The 17,690-nt window shown below is 34.8% G+C and overlaps 1 protein-coding gene across 36 annotated transcripts in view; it reads right to left on the minus strand.

Moving 5' to 3' along the window:
• The window catches only part of LOC127064301 (voltage-dependent calcium channel type A subunit alpha-1), a 116,477-nt gene that overhangs the window by 38,637 nt on the left and 60,150 nt on the right, over positions 1 to 17,690 (minus strand). For 23 of the 36 annotated variants that reach the window (XM_050995161.1, XM_050995167.1, XM_050995163.1 and 20 more), the window contains 15 exons: positions 15,962 to 16,065; positions 14,425 to 14,580; positions 13,979 to 14,199; positions 12,392 to 12,495; positions 11,334 to 11,449; positions 11,007 to 11,066; positions 10,695 to 10,796; positions 9,884 to 9,904; positions 7,285 to 7,497; positions 6,179 to 6,606; positions 5,533 to 5,855; positions 5,315 to 5,434; positions 4,642 to 5,205; positions 4,113 to 4,458; positions 3,777 to 3,941 (listed from right to left, as the gene is read on the minus strand). In XM_050995161.1, coding sequence (XP_050851118.1) covers positions 3,777 to 3,941; positions 4,113 to 4,458; positions 4,642 to 5,205; positions 5,315 to 5,434; positions 5,533 to 5,855; positions 6,179 to 6,606; positions 7,285 to 7,497; positions 9,884 to 9,904; positions 10,695 to 10,796; positions 11,007 to 11,066; positions 11,334 to 11,449; positions 12,392 to 12,495; positions 13,979 to 14,199; positions 14,425 to 14,580; positions 15,962 to 16,065 — 3,043 coding nt within the window. Of the gene's footprint in view, positions 1 to 3,776; positions 3,942 to 4,112; positions 4,459 to 4,641; positions 5,206 to 5,314; positions 5,435 to 5,532; positions 5,856 to 6,178; positions 6,607 to 7,284; positions 7,498 to 9,883; positions 9,905 to 10,694; positions 10,797 to 11,006; positions 11,067 to 11,333; positions 11,450 to 11,992; positions 12,109 to 12,391; positions 12,496 to 13,978; positions 14,200 to 14,424; positions 14,581 to 15,961; positions 16,066 to 17,690 lie in introns of all 36 variants that reach the window. The other 13 variants (XM_050995191.1, XM_050995171.1, XM_050995166.1 and 10 more) reach the window with 4 other exon arrangements.

Raw genomic sequence — 17,690 nt, forward strand, 5'->3', positions numbered from 1 at the left:
AATCAATTCGATCTAATCCAGAAATTTCTAATTCTATTATGAGTACTGATATAACACGCGATCGGTCGGGTTTACAACGAATACTTGATAAAATCAAATTTAATGATTTCGACGACACCGAGATGGGATGATTTATGGGAAAAAAAATTAAATAAATGTCTGTAAAATCTTAAGGGATTGATACAATTTTGTATCATAGTATTATTACGTTACTTGCTATGAAACTTTTCTTTCACATGGAAAAATCTGAGAATTTATCTGAGAAGAAAGATATCTTGATAAATAAAGCATCAAAGAAATAGAGAGAAAGGGGTGGGGGAGAGAAAGAGAGAGGAGGAATATTTCATGACGAAAGAAGAAAAAAAATGAAGATAGTAGTAATAGAAGAAGAACAAGAAGAAGAAGAAGAAGAAGAAGAAATCAGAAAATGATAACCAATTCAAGGATATATACGAATGAAAGTTAAAGCAAAAAGATCTTGCTTAATAACGAATGAAGATGAACGGATGTACGCCGAAATGAGAAAAAATAAATAAGAAGATGAAAGAAAGAAAGAAAGAAAGAATATTATACACGGTCGAATGGATATTTATGAGGAAGGGGTTTTGACGAAGGATCATTTTACGAGAGAATTCTGTCCTCAGATTTTTTTTATGCATTCTCCTTTCGATAAATATAAAAATAAAAAAAAAATATATATAGAAAGAGAGAGAGAAGGAGAGAGAAAGAGAGAGAAAGAGAGAGACATAAACATAGAGTGAGAATGAGAGAGACAGACGACAGACAGACAGACAGACAGACAGACAGATAGACAGACAGATAGACAGAGAAAGAGAGAGAGAAAAAGATTAAAAAAAAAATAAAATAATAAACAGGAATTTCAGTATAAGTATACGTGCGGAGGACGCTCCGTGCAAATAAATAGAAAGTATTCGTTTTGATCGATATAAAATTAACACACATTCAGTGATTATCATCCCATTGTAAAGAAACGAGCCGATCTTGGACACTGCCAACAGCCAGCATGCTATCTCTCTCTTGCGCGCGTGGGTGTATATAGGTGACAATCGAACAGAATATATATATATATATATATATATATATATATATATGTATATATATATGTGTGTGTGTGTATGTGTGTGAGAAATTCAATAGTAAAATGTACAAGTACATGAGTCAATTATCTTTCTTGCGTTTGAACAAAGTATTCAGAGATCGATTCGATACTGAATATACCAATTATTAATATTATTATTATATATACATATATATGTATTAATTAACAAAACTAATTATATATATATATGTATATTGTATATACAATGAATAGATATATAAAAATTTCTATTCTAATTAAATTTTCTTTTATCTTCTTTTTTAATCTTCTCTTTTCTATTTTTATTTCGAATTCCATCTCCGTCCCTTTGTTCATAATTATACGCGCGAGAAGGATAAATAATAAATAAAAGTATCTCGTGTATGTGCTCTGTTCACACAGACAAAATGTGCGGTGCGTGTGCAAAGTGGATTACGATGCATTCCTTGCTTGTACTTTTTTTTTCTTATTTTTTTTTTCTTTCTCTTTTTTTTCTTATAAATTCTTTCTTTCAGGCAACAAAATTCGACACGGTAGCGAGTGTGCGTGTTCGATTTTGACAGCGTGTATACATATTGTGTGTATCACAGTGATCTTTCATCTCGATCATTAAAATGCAGAGTCGTTCCGCTAAAGTTCAAAAAGCGAAGGCTGATCATACGTGCGATCGTAGTCAAAAATTTAGATTGAGTTAAAAGATGGACATTTGGAAACGTAAATAGGAAGGTGAGGAAATAAATATATAGATAAGGTAATACTATCTGTAAGGATAGAGAAATACGTGATTAGAAAATTATTTCGAGATTTTTTGGGGTTCTACGCGTCGGACTTTGTGATTTTATGAGATTAGAAAGAGAACGGATCATCTTCGTAGGTTCTCCCTCATATTTTCCGAACTCTCGATTAGTAATTTAGAAAGGAAAGAGGGAGAGAGAGAGAGAGAGAGAGAGAGAGAGAGAGAGAGAGAGGAGAGAGATAGAGAAAAATAGATAGATAAATTGAAAGACAGATAGATAACTGAATAGAGTAAGGGGTTGGGACATAGATAATTAGAGTTGGTATTGAAAATAGTAGCGTGTGAGAAAAAAGAAAAATAATAAGTATGCATTTTCTACAGTAAACGTGGGACTGGCGTGCAGGGCTCTTCTCTTCTGCCAGTTTTTTTTCATTTTTTCATTTTTTGCACTTTATCTTATAGACATATTTTATTCGATTAGAATAAGTAGCTCGTATGTGCAACGCTTTCATTTCGCCACCAGTAAAAACATGGGCGTATTAAAGCATAAAAGAGTCGCACGTCTGTGTATGTATATATATAATAATAATAATGATAATAATGATAATAATAATAATAATAATAATAATAAGTAATGTGTATTTAATTAATAAATAGTTAATGTGTATTTGGATTAAAACAAACACAGCGATTTTCAAAGTTTCTCACACGTCGTCGAGTATGTCTACTATGAAACAAATTTACAGCCACCAGCCATGCAATTTGTCGAGGAAACTATAGGAGGAAGAATAGGAAAAACGTAAAGAGAAAGAATAGAAAAAGAAGAGAGAGAAAGAGAGAGAGAGAAAGTGAAAGAGATAGAGAAAGAGACAGAAAGAGAGAGAGAGAGAGAGAGAGAGAGAAAACGAAAAGAAAGAAGAAACTTTATTGTTGTATTAATTCAACAATAAAGAACGATGGTCGTGAACGCACGAACGGAAATTAATAAGGAAAAGAATGAAAAGTAAATCGTTAAAAAGATTGAAGGTAATGGAAAGAAATGATTGAATTAGGAAGAGGATATGGGGTGAGAGAGAAAAATAAAAAAAACGAGAGAGAGAGAGAGAGAGAGAAATAGTGGGAGAGAAAGATATAGATAGATAGAGAGAGACAGAAATGATTCGTGGGAAGTAAGAAAAATCGACACAGCTGTGTACACGCAATTTTGGTAATAACATGGATGACAATTATACAGAGAACAGTCAAAGAAAATCAGCAAGCAAGAACAACAATGTCCTCGTAGAAAATGTAATGTCATTATTTATAATCACACAGGAATATAAATATGTAATATTACGTTGCAATATTACGTACGCTTTTCTCGGACACGGATTGGATAGTTATCATTATCCAGGTGAATTCATTATATTCACTCGTGTAAAGATATTCGTGATTGAAAATATTATTTGACGTTCATGGCTGTTATTGGATTGTTTTAAAAATTTCCCAATAAATGTATTTTAAAATGCTACGAGGAATGGATAATCCCGAAGAGGATCGAGAACATATGGGGCACAACATACGAATGGGGAATTCAAAGGCAAGGGGTGTTCAAGGGTCTACGGGGTTGTGGGGGTAGGGCTGGTGTTGTTTTTTCTTCTCTCTTTTTTCTTTGTTTTTCTTTTCTTTTTGTTCGGGTTTTTTTTCTTTTCCAATTTTTTGTCCTTCCTTCTCTTCTTGACTCGAGCCGTTACGAAAAAGAAAAAAAAAAAAATCGAAAGAAAAAGCAATGAGTCAATCGTTGTTGTAGCAAAGAGAGACAGACATCACGTCGGAAGTCAAGCGATCTTCTTCCCTCTTTTACTTCCTCGTCGAGAGAATCAAATGCAACGGGGGCAGGGGCATGGGGCAGTGGGCCAATCGGGTGAGTGGGCGGGAAGAGTTACGGTTCGTAAAACTTACCTTCATCATTAGTAGTAATGTATTTAGTACGATGAGTATCATGATAAAATATTCGAACGGTGTCGATACGACTATCCTCCAAATTTTGTACTTTACGCCGTTCAACTTCTTCGGCATGTACCTCTCGAGGGGGCGAGCTTGTATCGTAAAGTCTATACATGATTTCTGCAAAAAGAATAAATGAAATGTGAGTACATCTATTTATCTATCTGTCTTTCTATCTATCTATCTATCTATCTTTTTTCTTTCTTTCTCTCTCTTTCTCTCAATCTCTCTCTTCCTCTGTCTCTTTTTCTGTCTTGATCGAGACAATATCAATTACTCTTATCACAATACCTGATTTTTATCGATTTCGCCGTCCTGAAGCTCGGCTTCTCCCTGCTCTTGAAACGTGATGATAATCAAGGCCACGAAGATGTTGACGAAGAAAAATGGAAAGACGATGAAGTAGACGATATAGAAAATGGACATTTCGATGCGAAAGTTTTGAATGGGACCTTGGTCCTCGTAAGTGGCCGCCATCGAGTGCTGTAAGATTTGTGGCCAGCCCTCGCCTGTTTGGACAGCGAATAACGTCAGCATCGCCGCCATCACGTTGTCGTAATGAAAACACTGAGACGTCCACTCCCTTTTCTTGGGTTCTGGCAGCATGACACCTTCCTCGTAGACGAAGTATTGACCCCTGTGAAAAGAAACGAGTTTTGTTTAATCTAACACATTGAATTATATCGTTCGTACGATGCTCTTTCATATCCTCGATAATAAGGATATTATTTTATTAGGACTTTTTTTTTTACTTTTCTTTTTCTTTCCTTCTTTCTTTTTTTTATTTATTTCTTTTTTTTCCTTTAAAGTTGTTACTCACTGGCAGTCCTTTTTCGTATACTTGCTCTCGTCGCTGCAGTGAAAGAATTTTCCGTTAAACAGTTGTACCGCGATCACAGCGAAGATGAATTGGAATAATATATACACTATGAGAATGTTTATGACATTTTTCAAACTGTTCACGACGCAGTCGAAGACCGCCTTGAGCTTGGGCACTCTTTTTATCGTCTTGAGCGGTCTCAACACACGTAATACCCTCAACGACTTGATCGTCGAGAGATTTTGTCCCGCCGAACTACCGGTCATGTCGAAAGCGAACGACACCGCGGCGCATATTACGACCACCGCGTCCATAATGTTCCAAAACTCGCGTAGATACGAGCCAGGATGTAGAATGACCCCGAGATCGATGATTTTCAGGATCATCTCGATGGTGAAGACACCGGTGAACGCGTAGTCGAAGTAGTTGAGGATCTCGTTCCTCGGCGAGTGTTCCCATACAGGATCCTCGGCGGCCAACGCGATACTCGACAACGATATTACCACCATGATGAAGAAGTCGAAGTACCTTAGATTGACGACCCAATGGGCGGCTCTTCTTACGCTGATTAATCGAGAAAAAAAGGGATTTAAATTAATCATAAGTTCCTATCATATTGTACATACCTACATATCATCAACGGTTTTCATTAATTTAGATTTTGGATACTTACGGATTCGTAGGGGATAGTATAAACATGGAGGAGTATGGCAGCATTGGTTTTGGTCCCGTGTCATCGTCTTCATCCTGCTTCTTCTCTTCGGACGCCTGCTTTCCACCTTTACCGTCTTTGCTAAAAATCATAAAGCGCGTATGTAATCTATGTATTCTCATTGTCGTTGTCGTTTTCTTTTTTCTTTTTTCTTATCTTATCGATTTGAGATCACTCACAAATTCTGATTCGGACTCGGAGGGCAGATTTCCACCTTCGGTGCGTTACCATCGCTCGGCTTTTGCAAGGACTCGATTTCCTTCTCGAGTTCCTGCAATTGTTTCTCCTTGTCCTCTTCCTTCTCCTCGTCCTCGGCGGCACTCAGCTCCTGGGCATTAGCCAGATTATCTACGGCGATAGCCAAGAAGACGTTCAGCAGCGTATAGTTGCCAAAAAGCACCAACACGATGAAGTAGAGCGAGTACATCATGCCTTTTCTGTGACCGCCCTGTGACTCGATACCATAGTACATCACCTCATTCCAGTCTTCTCCAGTAAGGATCTATAAAATTTGATTTACCAAATAAATTGATCTACCAAATAAATTCACTTTATATCTATGATAATATTACGAATTTGCATTTTAATACTCGATGTGTTTATTTAAAGAGAGGGGCTATTAACTACGTATCATTTCCCTCCAAAATCTAATACCCTCTATCGTTCTATCGGGATATGTTTAATATAATTATTAAATTATTATTATCATATATATATATTTATATTATTATATTTATATATTATTTTATCGTCGTTATATGTAATATATATAATATACAAAATAATTATCATATAATTATTATTATATCAAAGGTAAAAACTTACTTGGAAGACAGTAAGCAGCGCGATGGGAAAAGTATTGAAGTTTGTGGGTGGCGTCCCGGAATCGAAATTGAACTGGCCACCGAAGAGCTGCATTCCGAGCAGCGCGAATATGAGGATGAAAAGGAAGAGCAGGAAGAGAAGGGAAATGATACTACGCATCGAGCTGAGGAGCGATATTACGAGGTTCCGCAGGCTCTTCCAGTATTTGGTGACCTTAAAAATTCTCAGGAGTCTAAGGGCACGTAGGACGGAGAGGCCGAAAGAGCCGGACTTCACCGCGGACCAGATCACCTCGAAGATCGAGCCCGAGATGACGACGCAGTCGAAGCGATTGAAGCTCGACTCGAAATATGTGCGAGGACCGAGCGCGTACACCTTTATGAACATTTCCATCATGAACAGGGCGAGGAACACAAACTCCGCGTAGTCTGAAATTAAATCGAATTAGTGAATAAATAGTTTGATAAAATAGACCAGTGTTTTTCTTTCCTTTTCATACAACAAATGTTTCTCTGTTTTTTTCTTTATTTTTTATTCTTGTTTCGTGCAATTTAAAATCAAAAGATCACTTTATATTGTATTTTCTTTTTTCCTCTCTCTCTCTTTTTTTTTTAAATTACACAGCATGATTCTAAAAGTGTTGATCGCGTTAAATATTAAAATATGATTGTACATATGTAATTTTACGGATGTTCATTAGAAGAATTTTACTCATCGCGAATAATCGGATAAAAAATTCAAAGTCGATTCAATTAAAGATCGCGTGAGAATGACTATTTCTGTCCGATTTTTTTTTCAATTCGCAGGAAAAAGGAAAAAAGAGAAAAAGAAAAAAAAACAAAAAATGCATTTCGAGAGAGTCAAAAATTAGATACTCTTTTTGAAAGTCGGTCGCGGAACATAAAAGTTTAGGAAATACTGCTTTAACAAGTTATATAACAAGCTACAATAGTTCTGCTTTGTTTATTTTTTTATTTTTTTTTATGTTTGTCGTTATGCTTAATTTTTTAATATGTGGTACGTATATACGAAATTTTATATTTTGTTCGTGTAAATGTTCTGAGGAAACGATTACAGAGTTTTAAATATTAAAAATATCTACTTACAGAGAAAATCGGTAAGCCACTGTGGCTGATCGTAATGCTCGACGGCTACGCAGACGGTGTTGAAGAACACCAGGACGATGACGAACCAATAGAAATTCTGCGATTTCACGGAATTACGTATCCAATATCTGAACCTCTTCTCGGCTCGCCAAAATTGCATACACGTTCCCTTGTTTTTCACTTTCGACTTGAAGTAGGAAGCTCTTGAGAACCCTACAAAGTATAAGTCGAAAAAATTATTATCGGAACCTTGAGATATATAATAAATAATTATATTCGACGTTGTATCTTTTCTTTTTTGCTTTTTTTTGTTCTCTTATAAACCAGTCGATCGAAATCTTTCTCTGCTTACGATGGATACACCTATTTCAATTTGTGATTTGACTATGAACATATACATATATATATAATATATAGGTATATAAATATTACGTACAAATTTCTAATCAGTTTTTTGAAATATGCGTTTTTATTATAACTATTCGGATCGGCAAAGATTTTTCGCATTCTTCAAGGAATCGCAAAATATATAATACGATAAATCATGATCATGGAACTCTACTTTAAATTGTAACGAAATAAAGATAGTAAAAACTTTATGAGAACGTGCAGGATCGATCGTCAGCAATAATAATGTCTTTATGCAAAATGCCCTAACGTTGTTCTCTTCCGTCTTTCTAAAAAAAAAAAGGAAAAAAAATCCAGATGGAAAGTAATTATCTGCCTGCTAACGAGCTAATATTTTATTAACATAAAAGAAGGAACTCATTTTACCGATCGTTCGAAAGAGATTCATCTTCTTCTAAGAAATAAATGTATATTTTCGACTGGGAAAAGATCCTTCCACTTTCGTGGCTAAACCATTATACGATATAAATACATATAAATCTATTCTAACAATAATATAAAGATAATAATAATAACAACAATAATAATGATAATAATAATAATAATAATAATAATAATAATAATAATAATAATAATAATTAAAGTCAATAATAATAAGAATAAGAATAATAATTAATAATAATAATAATAATAATAATAATAATAATAATAATAATAATAATAATAATAATAATAATAAAATACTCTACAAAGCAGGAATCTCTATAATTGGGTCAGAGCAATGCGTATAAGATACTAATTAATTACTAATATATTCAATGTATCCAGAGGCTACCTAATTGATAGAGCCAAACAGTATATCATCTATTGGGTTAGGAACTTGCATAAATATGCTCTACTTTGTAATGACAACTCCTCCTTTGGCAACACTAAGTGTTCTACGTTGCTGTCACACGAGCTCGGTTTTAGCTAGCTGAGTATAGTATTAATAAGTGGTAGCACTGTGGTAATCAAAGAAAATAAAGAAAAGTAAAAAAAAAAGTAGAGAAAGAGAGAGGGAAATTAATTTCTGCTCCACCATCACTGGTCGTACCTAAACGATATTTTACATTTGAACGAGACGAAACACTCGGTTCGATTGATAAAATGAAATAAAGAAAAAAAAGAGGACTGAGAGATCGAGAAGAAACGGAAAGAAGGATCTATATGAGATCGAAGGTTCGTTCAATCGATCTTTGTGAGTGTCTCGTATCCATAAAGGAAAGGAAAAGAGAAAAAAAAAAGAAAAAGAAAAAGAAAAAGAAAAGTATATAACGTATGTATGTATGTGTCGTCACACCAGCCAATAGAAGAAGCATTATTACCTAGAAAATAAAATCAATTAGCCGTATCGAATTCTCCGAGCGTGTTTCTGCCGTGTTTCTCGAGCTTAACGATAATTTTAAAAGGACAGAGTTGTTGGATATTACACAGAGACGATTATATTTTATCTATTCTTATAAACGAAACTCTTACTTTCTATATAATATTATTTTCACAAAAATACACGTTAATGATAATGAGAATATTACTGCTCTATCATGCTATCTGTGCACTCCACAGCTTGAGGCTTGCAGCGATATGTATATATAATAGAGTATCAAAGATCTATCTACGTGGACGATTAGGTTTCGTCCAGGTGTCGAGTAGTATGCTCTGCAGCAAAGTCGATTACGCGCCAGCATACATACTTATACGCAATAATGTCAATGAAGTAAGTATGTATGTACGTACGTATGTATGTAAGTATGTATGTATGTATCAGATTGATGTAGATGGAATATGTGCGCGTGCGTGAAACTGAGATAGTGAGTGAGTGAATAAGTGAGTGATTAGGTATATGTATGCATCTGTGTATATGTCTATATATGTGTGTGTGTGTTCCACTTTTTTTGCGTGGGTGCAAAGTAACTATCGATGTAATAATTTAATTTTGAATGAATTAAAATATTTTGGAATGAAGACAAAAAATTAAAATATATACGCGTATATATACGATCAGGTCTCGTTTCTGCACCCACGTTCGATGTATTTTACGATGTCTGTTGATGTATATGTATTTGTAAGTTTGTCATGTAAAAAAGAAGATGGAAGATAGTGTATCAAACGAAAACACAAATAAACAAACAGTGACGTAAAAATATACAAATACAGCCTTTGATATATTACGTTGCTCTTTACGACAAGTCGAGGCATTCACGGTTGTAGTTACCTTTGAGTTTTTTCTTAGGCACTGAAACAAGAGGAGCATCTGATAGCGTACGTTTAGAATGTTCATCGACAATATCATGGGAAGTTGGAGTATTGTTCTTTTCGATGCAATGAATATATAGACATACATTAATAACGTGTCAACAATATGTCGGTGAATATGAAATATGCAAACGTGCCAATAAGTGAATAAAATGCTGATAGAAATTCAAGGATATATGTATAAGAAAAAGGAGAAGATACGAGTGAGCGCTTCGTACGTCGATAATTTTTCATTCGATCTTTTGTATTTCTTCTTTTTTATATATATATTTTTTTCTTTATTATTTTTATTTATTTGTCTATCTTTTCTTATTTTTTTGTCATCCTTTTTCTGTCAGCTTGTATCTTAATAAATCAGACAGGAACATAAGTATAATTTTATTTACTATGTCGTAAAGAATCTTAAATGAAAATCGTCGAACGAGGCGCCTGCCGTTACTACTTAAAAATCGTGAAGAATCCTTTTTCTACTGATAATAAATTCGTTTTTATATATAATAAATGAAACGTCTTATCATTCGTGAATATCATTTCGTAGAATAAAATCAATGGTTGTAATAATAGTAATAGTAATAGTAATAGTAATAGTAATAGTAATAGTAATAATAATAAGAATAAGAAGAAGAAGAAGAAGAAGAAGAAGAAGAAGAAGAAGAAGAAGAAGAAGAAGAAGAAGAGTATAATAGCCTTAGTTTCAAAATAGTCGAAAGAAGACAATACTTTTACGTTCAAAAGAGTGATAATAAACGGACAGGAAAAATACAACTCACCATCGTCCTGATCGTCCTCAGCGTCTTCCTCCTCCGTGTCGGTACTCTTGCTTTTTCCAAGATTCTTCAGCTTTTTCTTCTTCGCCGCGGCTCTTTTTCTCACTGTAGAATACGACATAATTTATTAAAAGAAAAAAAAAAGGAAAGAAAAATAGAGAAAAGAGAATTAAAAATTAAAATTGCTTCGTCGAGAATCATCGAAATAATATAATTAATAATCGACGATACTACTAACGTACCTATAAAAATATATATATATGTTGACGTAAATATTAGAAAAAAAAATATGTACATATAATATGTAGCACGAACCTTCTAATATGTGCATTTTTTCCTCCTCCGTGGTCCTCTCTTCGGCGAGAATTACCTCTTCTGAAATCGAAGTCGTTATTACGGTCACTAAGAATCTCCTTCGAAAATGATAATAGTGTCTTTTTCGACTATTTAATTAAAGCGACTCGCGTATTTTACCTACGCGAGCATACAGACTTTTTTATCTAGCTGATATCTAAATGACGAGAAAACTAGTTCACTCTCTGGCTTAAAGAAAACGAGATTTACAGAAAAGTCGTAAAAGCAAGTGGATTAATCCGGAGTGAATGCACGTCCGATGGTTACCAATCGTATAGCATCTCTAACCTGCTTTGCAGATCCAATTGAGGTAGCAATTCAGTTCGCGCTCGAGCTGCTGTTGTCTTCGCAATTTCAGGAAGGATTGCCGGTTCTCCACCTTCTCTCTCTCCTTCGCAAACTCTCTACAAGCGTAGCAGCAAAGGTTGATAATACGTATGCCATGTACTCGTCGAGAGATATACATCGTTTTTTTTTCTTTCTTTCTTTTCTTTTTCTATTTCTTTTTTTTTTTATTTTTTTATTTTATTGCACAGGAAACAAGAGAGCTAAGGGGAGGGGATAGGAACAAAGAAGAGGCATGGCTATGCAATACTATTATTTGGATTGAATAATTTTTTAGCTTAATCACCGAGCTTACGATATCGATCAATCGATTATATCCAAGCGACCATTCAAAATACTTAACAAGGATGGATCATGAATATACATAATATATATAAGTGTATACCTATATATATGTATGTATATGTATATGTATACTTTTATCAATGATAGCAAATCGGATCCGAAACGATATAAATCGATTACCCTTTACTCTCAAGCTTACTCTCAACTCAAGCCCTTTACTCACGCGACTCCGATATATCTAATTATAAGCGATACTCTGTACAATATATGTATGTATCAAAAGCTATAGAAAAGAACAGATCCGTTAGTGTTGAAACCTGCTTGAGTGATCCATTTTAAGTAGGAACTGAATGCTGTGGTGAAGAGACGTTTTCGCTTTGCTTTCTGATAAGCCGCCCGCCTCTCAACGCGCGTTCTTTCGTTAGAAAACTCCCTAACGAAAAGATAAGAAAGGGATTTTACTTGATCGATTTCTCTTCCTTTTTTATTTTTTATTTGTTATTTTTATCCTCGAGTTCATGAACCGCATAAGAGATTTTTAATTTCTTTTTATTTTTCTTTCTTCTTTTTCTTTTCTTTTCTTTTATCTCTTTTCACGTGGAACGCGAACGTTATACTGCATGTAATATAAATACATATGTATTACGAACGATATTTAAAATAAAATCGGACGTGGGAATTTGTCTCGTTTATTAGACGAATTGGACGTTACTTACCCGCTCAGGACACCAAGAACTAAGTTCAGCATGAAGAAGGAGCCAAGGACGATCAATGGTATAAAGTAAATCCAGTTGTACGTGCTTCCAAGAGCGTCGTTTGTCTGCAAATTTGACCAGAGCCACGTGAAGCCGGTATTACATGTGCGAGCATGGTGCACCAGATACACAGCTGTACGCATATCAATCAATGACAAAAGAACATTATGCGACATAAAGACATTGAGACATACGGAAATCTTGTTTCTTTCTTTTTTCTATTTTTTTTTCTTCCTTTTTCTTTTTTTTCTTTTCCCATTTCTACTTATCCACGAGAAACATCAATAGATCCATTCGTTAACGCGAAATATAATATCAAACTTTAAAAGAGTGGTGAGAGGGTAAGAGACGAGGGGTGAAGAGGGCGGAAGAGGTTAGTAGAGGTAAACACTTTGTTAATGCCAAGCTACATATCGAAATACCATGGCGTACATCATAAAAATTCGAATCGATTAGAAAATTAGCGAGAAGCTATCGGAGAAATCGTTATCGATCAAACGAGTATTCTTTTCTTTTTCTAAGTATATCCGCTACGACTATATGGGATATATATTATATTTGTATATAAGGTTATATACGTCTAAGGATTATACTCAAAAGTTTTCAATTGATCGATACGATCGATCGATATGGAAAGGATATATCTGTATATTGTTATGGTTATATAGCAAAGAGGGCTGAAACCGACAATGTTATACTGAGCAAGGTGAACATATACGTCAGTGTTAGCTGATTTATCTCTGCAAAAGCATATTTATTACGATATCAAAGCTCGACCAACGGCTAGGCTTTTTTTCGTTATCGACAACGAAAGAAGAAAAAAAGAAAAAACACGATTGAACGGAGCAAAAAGAAGAAAGAAAGATAAGAAACAAACGAAATATCATTCGACACTGAAAGTAGAAATAAATTAAATACGATTAACGACATCCCGCAAAGTAAAGGGATAAACACACTTAGATGTTATATCAAATACATAATGTTAAGAAATACAAGCAATTGGTATATATATATCGTAACACGTAACAAAGGTACAGGAATGCATAAGAACTAAAAGGAAGACAAAAAATAAAAAGAAAAAGAAAAAAAGGAAAAATAACGACGATCGAGCCTTACATTCGACGATAGATACTTTCTACATACAATCTACTTTCCAGTCTATTTTTTTAATCGATCGAGTTATTAAAAATCGGATCGGTGATCGTCGAACGAAGTTTTGATCGATTGAAACAATAAAATTACGATACTAGCCATATTGGAAAGCTTGACAATATTCATATAAATAGCGAATTTAATGGACCACATCGAGATAGGTAAAACGTCGTGTACGCAAATAATGTGCGTATACGAGGTAATATATAAGACAATAAAAGTGAATAAGAGAGAAAGAGACAGACAGAGAGAAAGAGATAGAGAGAGAAGACAGAAAGGAAGACAATATATATATATTATATAAATAAATATATATATAATATATATAGTGAAAAAGAGAGAGAGAGAGAGAGGCAGACAGAGACTTAACACTGATGAACATATCTCTTGCTTTACCCAGTACAATATGGAAGTCCAGCCCTCCATAGTGATGCACTGGAAGACAGTGAGCATAGCGAATCCGATGTTGTCGAAGCTGGTGATGCCGTAGTTTGGTCCCACCCAATGATCCAAACACGTCGAGATGCTCGCGTTGCACACGTGGGCACCGAACGGCGCCTCGGATTGAATGTCCGTGTTGCACGGGTCCGGATTCTCGCCCTCCTTCACGATCACACCTAGATAACAAGAAAAAAAGAAAAAAAAACAAACAAACAAACAAAAAAAAAGAAATACAAACAGAGAGAGAGAGAGATAAAGAGAGAGAGAGAGAGAGAGAGAGAGAGAGAGAGAGATAGAGAGAGAGAGAGAGAGAGAAAAGAAAAAAAAAGATCGTTTAATTAGAGCATTCTAAAATTCAAAATATCTCGCCTCGTCTCGTTTCGCTACGCGAAAATACTCACTGATGTCCTTTATACTGTAACACGTTTTATGCAGAGTTCCCGAATAAAACTCAAGACCGATGATGGCGAATATCACGATCGCGAAAAGAACCAGTAATCCGATCTGCAGAAGCGGCGCCATTGCTTTTATGATGGACTTCAACACCACCTGAAGACCTGTACGGAAGAGAAGAGAGAACGGCGAGGAGTAATTAGCCCGAAAAATCGTCCCCTCCCGGCATCGCGACTAAACATTTCTTTCTTTTTGCACTTCGACCCTTTTAGAACACTCTCGGCGCGTCTATTTCTTTTATATTTCTTTTTTCTTCCGCTGCTCGAGAAAAATTGTTTTCTTTTTCTTTTTTTACTTTTTTTTTTTTTTCTTTATATGCACGTACAAATATCTATAAATATATTCTTCTATACAAATATATATAAAATATATGAATGCGAGACGAAAAAAAAAGAAGAGAAAGGATTAGAAAATTACTTTACTCGTTAAACTAGAAAATAAATCATTCTTGTTATTCGACAGGATAGATACCCTTTCACCGTTCTCGCACGAAATGTTCCTGCGCTCTAACGATTAAGGTACCTCGACGGTATCTAAACACAACATACAGCCCCTCAAAGAGCATCTAAATGGGTATAAAAATACTACAAAAGTAACCTAAAGGAAAAGAAAATTCGCTAAGTCCTTGCAATGCCATCTACGTGTAAGTACGTGTGTTGTTAGTAACGTTGCAATAAAGAAATACTACGCTGATCTACGAATTGAAATATCCGACAGTAAATGCCCGTCGATTCGCACTTTCGATAGAGTGGGTGTATATATATATATATATATTTATAAATTTATATATATATATATATACGTATGTGATAAACGTAGTCCAACGTGGACGAATTATATGTATATCAATGTGAGATATCCGAATCTTAGGCGCAGGAAAATTTTCACACGAGCAAGTTCTCGAACAGCGGTCGTTTGATGCATTTTTTTAAATTATCATCATCCTCAAAATCATCCTCAACATCGTCATCATCATTATCATTATCATCATTATCATTATCATCATCATCGTCATCATCATCATCATCATCATCATCATTATCATGATCATCATCATCATCATCTCATCATCGTAATCATCGTTATTGTCATCATTATCATCGTAATCATCATTATTATCGTGATCATCATCATCGTAATTATCGTTATCATCATGATCATCATCATTGTCATCATCATCATCATTATTGTCGTCATTATCATCATTATCATCATCATCATCATCATTATCATCATTATTATTATAATTATTATTATTATTATTATTATTATTATTATTATTATCGTTATTTTATTTATTATTTTTATCATTTATATTATTATTTGTATCATTATTAATATTATTATTATTTGTATTATTAAACGTTTCTCCTTCTTTCAGTCAAACTGAGAAAGAAAGGAAGAAAGAAAGAAAAAGAGACTCTCGTAGTCTCGTATTTTTCATTTCTCGGCAGTTTCGTTCTCTTATTTTGAAGCGCTACTCACTCGGTATGCCGGAGACAAGTTTGAGCGGTCGCAACACGCGTATCGCACGCAACGTGCGCAGATCCATATCCAGTTCTATGCCCTGCGAGAACGCCGTGATGAACCTGCCCCAAAACACACACACCCCGCCACACTTTACTACTTACTACTCTATTACACTAATACTCAGGCTACTTAAGTACTTAAGCTACATCACTAATATAGGTGTGAGAGAGAATAAACTAGCGATCTCTAGCCTAGCCCTCATTTTTGGAAACATATATATTATCTATCTATATATATATCTATCAATATATATGGGATTCACACACGAATATACTATGAAAGGAACGATTCCACACCGATTTGGTTTAATCTGTAATTTTTTCTTTTACTTTTTTCTTTTTTTTTTTTTTACTGTACTCGGCGTCACCCAACGAGAAGAACAATTGAAAAGAGAGAAAGCGGGAAAGTTACATACAAACGGGATTCGATTAGATTTTATTCGATTCGATTTGAATATGCGAACTCGTCGTTTTCTCCTTCTTATGTAGGAAGTATGCAATTTTCACCAGAATAAAAGAAAGAGAGAGAGAGAGAGAAAGAGAGAGAGAGAGTGTGTGTGAGAGAGAGAGAGGTGAGTTGAGGGAAGAGTGAGAGAAAGAGAGAGAAAAAGAGTGAGTGAGATAGATAAGAGATCTGAAAGTTCGAGATATATATATATATATATATATATATATATATATACAATATGCAACGTACATATATATACATAATATATAATATATATAATATATATATGTATATATAGAAACAGAAAGACAGATATAGAAATGGAAGGATGTGGCGGGTCGAAGACTTCGAAGAATCTCCAATTCTAAGCTTCGACTTATCGAATTAGCACATCTTAAGATTAAGTCGTTCGTGAATGCGCGAGGTTGCTGCCTCGAGATAAATCAACGGAAAGTTATTAATGGAAGCACGATGGAATCGAAGTATCTACGTATTACGGTTTGAGGTGAGGAGGTGAGATAGTAGAGAGAGAGAGAGAGAGAGAAAGAAAGAGAGGGGGTGGTGGGCTTTAAAAATGACAAGAGTTTATGAACTATAGACGACGACGACGACGACTTCGAGGTAACATCGGGGTCGAGAGGGTGGGAAGAAGAAAGAGGGTTGGGGTCTCGAAGGATTCTAAAGCACGACGATCTAACTAGGGAAAGGTACTTCGAGAAAATATAGAGTGAAGGGTATTAGATCGACATTTTCTTACGAACAATTTACGTATTTAGGTATGTAATATCTAGTCTCTAGCGAGGTATAAAATACTAACGATAAATCTAGGTCTATGAGAACGTGACGCATCGGACAAGTCGAAGATAGCAGATATAGACTATATCCAATCTCCTTAACGTTTTAACTCTCCTACTTTTCCTCGGCTTTGTCCATCACGATGTCGTCGACCTTCTCGCGATCCGCTTTTCTTACCTTCCGCGTCTCATGAAAATCTATATAGACGTATTGATAATTATAATTATCTATAATAAAACAAGTACGCCTAGATAAATTTTAATCTAAGATCTCGGATATTAGATTATAACGTTTCGGGTTTTCGGTACGCCGATCGCGAGAAAAGTGAACGATGGCGATCCATCTAAAGGGATGAATCCGAATATGAATCGCAAATTCGCACGGTACGTCCAATGCCATATCTACGTGAAGGTACTAGCGATGTGATGCATTAACCTATGTA

Source organism: Vespula vulgaris, chromosome 5 (genome assembly GCF_905475345.1).
Source record: "Vespula vulgaris chromosome 5, iyVesVulg1.1, whole genome shotgun sequence".
Lineage (NCBI taxonomy): Eukaryota > Metazoa > Arthropoda > Insecta > Hymenoptera > Vespidae > Vespula > Vespula vulgaris.